Here is a 6,503-nt window from a genome sequence, read left to right on the forward strand (position 1 = left end):
ATAAACCCCAGAATACTTTGAAGAAGTATAGTGCTTTCTAAACAAGCTGGTTCAGTGATATTACATACCTGTTCTATCATATGACACAGGCCTGGTTTTCTTAACTTTTGGACAAGCATGAGTTTGATCCTTTTCTCCCCTTGGTTTCCCATTTTCCTTATGGAAAGCTGGCTCAGAAGCAACTATACATTGTTGAGTTATATTTTCTTTAAGGTAATCTGAAAATAAAACCAATATTAACTGAATAACTAGCACAAATTATAAATAATACCAGAGTAATTCCACATACCAACCAATACAGTCAATCATTATATAAGGCATTATACCATAATAGTTGAGAGTACAGGCTCTGAGTCAAACAGGCTGGGTTCCAAAAGCTCATATACAAGTTTTACCCCTCATACTTCTGTGATTTGTTTTGACAGTCAATCATTATATAAGGCATTATACCATAATAGTTGAGAGTACAGGCTCTGAGTCAAATAGGCTGGGTTCCAAAAGCTCATATACAAGTTTTACCCCTCATACTTCTGTGATTTGTTTTGTAAGTTACCTGTCTGCCTTACTTTCCTCACCTTTGAAATGAGGATTGTTACAGAAAGAACATCATAGGGTTGTTACAAGAATTAAATTCATTAATACATTTAAAGCACAGAGTAAGCGCTTCCCAAGGTAAATGTTAGTTGTTGGTTTTATTATTACACTAAATCTTTGAAGTGTGACTCCTCATATGAAATAAATACAGAAAAAGACCTTTTTATAACTGTAATTTGGTGACTGAGCACAGAAAATATTTAGATATAAATGTAGAAAAGTAACAAAGGTCCTACTTCTCATATTTCTTCTACAGCTTACCTAACTGGTGGATTTTCAACACATAGAAGAATGGGGAAATTATTGAAAATACAGCTTTTTAGAAGCAAAGAAATTTTACTTGTTCTCATTCATTTAACAAATACCGATATATTGCAAGGCATTAAACTACAATGTAGTAGAGGATAAGACACAATAATTACAAACAAAACAAAATAGTGCCATAGAGATAACCAGTAAATTCTATCTAAGCCAATAGTCCTACTTCGGAGGAGAAAGAAATAATTTCCCATTTCTATAATCAGAGGAGACCACACACCTCTTCTGTCCCAAGGAATCAAATGCTGAAAGATGGTAAGGTTTTTAATTGTGGAGTAGTGGGGAGGTGGAGGCTGGGGATGAAAGACCAGAATACAAGATCGGGAGATCACGATGAGAAAATGTGGGCTCTAATGGAAAGCTTGTGTGAGAGAGTTGTAAAAACTTTCCCTATCTATAACCTCTATTCAAAGAGTTTCTCCCACCTCCTCTCCCAACCTAGTTTCAATTAAGGACAACCTAAGGACACCACTGACATGCAACTTCCCCAAGCAGTGGTTGTTTATACTCCCACACTCCATGTAACTCAAGATTGGAAAGTGGGCTTGTTTTCTTCCTTGTTCCCCATTCACCACTTCTACATCATTACAATCTTCCCTCTTTAAACAATATAATAAAATCCTACCCCTTTAAGTGCATGCCTTTTTGTTATACCATACTTGTCCACTCTTCATTGAAATCTATACCAATTGCTTGGTCACTCAATCAGTCTGAAACTCTGGCTCCAGGAAGGGCCCACTTTCCCCATATTAAATCTGCCATCATTCAGATGACTCCAGCATTCATGAATTAAGACCTGTCTGATACCATGCCCCCTCCTTCCCTTTCTAGATGTCCTCATATCTCTATCTACGTCAACCAACCACATTCAAGCAACTATATGCCCCATCAGTTTTATGGTTTTATTTGCAGATTACCTTAAAAAAGTATAACTTGACCACATATAGCTGCTCATGTGGTTACTATGACATCGTAGTGCTTGTTATCACTTGCCCTCTGTCCTTCCAGCCATTCTTTGATCTCATCAGGACTTCCAGCAGTTCACTGCCTCATCAGTTTATTACAATCCACCATCCCTCTATTATTTTTCACCTTTCTCATTACCCAACTTAAATTATGTTGTCTTTCAACAACATTTTTGCCAATATCCTAAACTCCTTTTTCTTTTGGTCTCACCTATATGGCAAAACACCAGTCCTGGGTGAACCTAACTCTATGTGTTCCCTGTGTCTGCATCTGCACATCCCAGTGCCATTAGAGAAAGGCTCACAAGTAGATGGATTGGTAACCCTCAAAATTCATTTAAACTAATCACAAATGGACCCCGAACACAAACCCAATATCCTCTTGTTTGGTTAACTTGCTCTTCTTCCTTTTCAATGGCTACTTCATATTTTCCACACTGCTCACATTTCTAAACCTTTACCATCCAGTCTCCTTCCTTCAGCTGATCTCAGTGCTTACTTCCCAGGAAACACAAAAGTCATTAAATGGGAATTCCTTCCACTTCCCTCTGCCAAACAAACCAAGCACCCCATGTTTGCAATCATCTTTTCCTACTGCTCTCCTGACTTAGTAAAGAAGGGGTCTGTTTTTCACTNCAGCTCCCATCTTAAATAAAATCCATTCTTTGACCACAACTTCCTTCATTTGTTAATTTATATCTTGCCTTTCTTCACAGCTAAACTTCTCAAAAGAGTTGCATATCGTCACTATTCTATTTCTTCATTTACAGTTGTTTCTTAATCCACTCCAGTATGGCTTTGTGTTTAACTCCAACAAAATAGCGACCATACTCTTGAGGCCAGTAAATTCAATATACATTTTCCAGTCCTCGTTTTACTTGACTTCTAAGTGTCATTTGATACTTTAGATCATTCCTTGCTTTTTGATATAATCTTTTCCTTTGACTTCTGTGACACCACACACTCATTCTCTTCCTCATCATCTTATTCAGCCTAACTCTGTGACCAATCCCATAACTTGCAGTCATCCCCCTTTTTCTGGCTTGTAACTGCCCTGTTTTAGTCTCACTTTATATACTCTCCCTAGGCTGTGGAGAATATTGACATTAATAAAACACATGTATTTCACAGGGCCATAGTCTATAGCATAGTAGGACCAAAATCCTTAGTTTAGTAGGACCAAAGTCCTTAGATTAGGTTGTACCATAGTGGGGCCAAAGTCCTGTAGTTTAAGCCATAGGCCAACTCTTTAAAAATACACATAAAAATACTAAGATTGGGAAAAACCAGAAAACTTTTACAGGACTCAAGTCTTTGATGCAGATAAGAAAATTGAAACACAGCAAAAGTGATTGCTCTGGGGGCAGTTGCCCTTGGTGCAGCTAAGGCTAAATGATGGAAAAGTATGTGAGCTAAAATCTTCAAGGATATTCTGCTAGTTAGTGGTAAGGGGATGTTCCACATCTTACCCTCAGCTGTTTCTTTAAGTTTCTTGGGGAGCTAAGCACTGCCATGGTAATTATCTCATTGTTTCTTTTTGTATGTCACATAGCTTAGTTTTATGACTCCTTTGATGGTAAACTGCTTGAACTACTTTTAAGTTACACCTGCTTTAATGAAAATTGTCATGTAGCCAGTTTGTTTATGTTTTCACTATGACTGATTAGCCACCTGTGTTTCTTCTGTAACTTTCCCCCCTGTACAATAAAAAGCTGAGGAAGAACCTGACTTGGGGCTGTGCCTGGGGCCCTTCTCTCTTGAAGAAGTTCTCCCTGAGTACAGTCCCTTCGGGTCTCTCACTGTTCAGGATACATGGGCTCCGAGTAATCCTTTGTGTCTCCGTCACCCTGCAAGAGGTGACACTAGGCAATCTCACCCATGGCCATGGCTTAAACTTCCACTCATATGATTATTCCTAAATATATCATATCAGCCCTAACTTCACAGAGCTCCCAACACATATATTCAACTACCTTCTAGACATCTCCACTGGTATAAACCAGAGTTACTCCAAATTCAACATGTTCAAAATTATACTCCCCCAGACCCCACAAATCCTGACCTTTTCTCAGGGCTTCCTATCTTAGTGAATACATTATTTATTATATTAAACAAGCCAGAAGACTAGGACACCTCCCTCTCTCTCACGAGTCTCTCACCATAACTGATCATTTTACCTTCAGAACATCTAAAGCCTCCTAACTGGTCTCTGTATATGAATTCTTGTTGCCCTCCAATCTATTCTTCAATCTATAGCCAGAGTGATCTTTTAAAAATAGAAGTCTTCACTTGGGAGAGTGTGGTGCTGATAACACCAAGCTCAGAACTTGGATCCCCATACTGGCCAGCTGACAAAAAATACAATAAAAATCTGATCGTGTTAACTCCCTCCTTAAAACCTTTTCATGGCTCCTATCTTCAAAGTATAATGACAAAAATCCTTAACGTAGCCAGTACGTCTTTCCTATCCAGACTCATATTTCTGCCCACTTGTTCCTGAGGAAAATAACAAAGGGGTCAGAATACTCCTTCTAAGTTTCACTTTGTTGGAAGGGAAGCTTTGTCAGGCCTACTAACACTTAGCTATAAGATTCAGGCACTGTCTCTGGTTTAATCATCAGAATTTCTGGAGCTCAAGCACCTTCAGGAAATCAAACATACCCATCTACACAGAGAGGCTAAAGGAAATTTGAGTATTTCCTAAATAGTGTTTGGGGTATGTATTTAATAGACAATATGGGAGGAAATATATTGTTACTAAAAATAATCAAACTATGATCTTGTCCAGAAAAGAGAGAGAACACTAATTTTGGCAGACCCTAAAATACCTGAGAAACAACAACATTGAACTAGTAAACAGGAGTAAAAACCCATGAAAGAGGCTGAAAAACAGCAGTCCAGAAAAGAAGAAATGACAGGTGAGGAGTTTTTCTCAAAATTCAAGGGAAAAGAAAGAAAAGGTCAAAAGTGCAAAATGTTGCAGAATAATACAGTAAAGATTATTTTATTTATAAATTAATTATTTTTATAAGGATTTAGCCCTGAGAAGGTATCTGCTGAACTTGGAAGAGTCTTATTAGTAGGGTGGAGGTAGAATACAGGATGAGGAATGAACTAGAAGGATGTGGACGTAGGAAGCCTAGCCTCCTCTTTCAAAAAGCATCATCACATAGTGGCTACTGCGATAAGTTGAGCACAGGACTAAAGTGTTTCTGGGTTGTTTTGTTTTGTTTAAGATGGTTAAGCATGGAGCATGTTTATGCGCTGACAGAAAAGAACCAGTAGAAAGGAATATGTGAGAGAAGATAACTGATGGGTGGGCCTCAAGTTCCTGAGGACATGGCAGAAGAGGAACTCCAGAGTGAGGTGGGGGGACTTATTTTAAAGGACAGGAGGCACTGTTATCCTCTGTGACAAGTACTGCAGATGGGGCTGGAAACTTACGAAGGTGAGGATGTGAAAGAGGAGGATAAAAAAAAGGAAGTTGTGATAAAAAATATTAAAATACTGGAAATGGTAGAATTTGGGCAAAGGAGAAGGAAGGAAGACTGAAACAGTGGAGGTATGTGGAGGAGTAATCACGATGCTGGTAGAAATGAGCAATTCAGGAGGTCACAACACAGCCAGAAGGCACTGGGGACTTAAGAAAATGCTGAACCTTTAAGGTCTTTACCTAAAAAGAAAACCAAAAAACAAAAACCAAAAAACAAACCATGTAATATGAGTAAGTTATGTAAATTGCTATAGAAATGTCAGATATTGTTGGTGGTGTTAGTGATATCCCTGTTGTTTTCATTACTGTTATCAATATTTAGATCATATTCCCTTCAAAAAGCAAGCTTTGTATTTGAAAATGGTGCTAATTGCTATGACTAATGAAATTAGTAAAATACCAAACCTTACATTTTGAAAGTGGACTCGAGTATTTCAATATATTTCACTTGGTTTCTTAATTTAATCCTATCAAAAATTTCTTTCCATCTCCATAAAAGAAAACATAAATCAACATGCCTGGATAGTAATCTTGATACATTTCTTCTGTTTTCTCTGATATAAATGATTTACATTTCAATGTTTCCTTTTCTGCTATTTCAGTTGGTTCATTCTCTGATGATGGGACATCTTTGCATTTTTGCTCTTCATATTTTAAAAGTCTAGTATGACCAAAAAATTTTTTTAAGAAGATAAATAATCATATTAATAAAATATTGCACTGTTAGCATATTACTTAGAATTTCATATTTAAAATTGAAACAGCTTTCAGGTCTAATAAATGCTATGGTTAACATTCCCTATAAAGATTACATGTTTATTCTGTAATTTACAATACAATATAATACCTATCTTCTCAAGCAATTTTTTGATAGGTACTTTGACAAGCAGATCTGAAACATGTAGAGTCTAGGTCCAAATGGTTTTAGCTTAAGAAAACAGATATTATACATAAATAAATATAATAAATTATTACTGAAAATTTAAAGCTGGAAGGGACTTAAGAATCTTGATCTCATTTTTGAAGATGAAGAAATTTTACCCAATTAAGTTAGTGGCAGAGTGAAGTCAGTTTTCTGACATAATATACTTGCTTATTGTCCTTCTTTATGAAACACACACACACACACACAC

The 6,503-nt window shown here is 37.0% G+C and overlaps 1 protein-coding gene across 1 annotated transcript in view; it reads right to left on the reverse strand.

Annotated features, from left to right (window-relative positions):
• DNAH14 (dynein, axonemal, heavy chain 14) overlaps positions 1-6,503 on the reverse strand; it is a 390,354-nt gene that overhangs the window by 360,624 nt on the left and 23,227 nt on the right. Inside the window, 2 exon segments of the mRNA XM_008567995.1 lie at positions 69-218; positions 5,889-6,031. Coding sequence (XP_008566217.1) covers positions 69-218; positions 5,889-6,031 — 293 coding nt within the window.

This window comes from Galeopterus variegatus, unplaced genomic scaffold (genome assembly GCF_000696425.1).
Source record: "Galeopterus variegatus unplaced genomic scaffold, G_variegatus-3.0.2 Scaffold365, whole genome shotgun sequence".
NCBI classification, from domain to species: domain Eukaryota; kingdom Metazoa; phylum Chordata; class Mammalia; order Dermoptera; family Cynocephalidae; genus Galeopterus; species Galeopterus variegatus.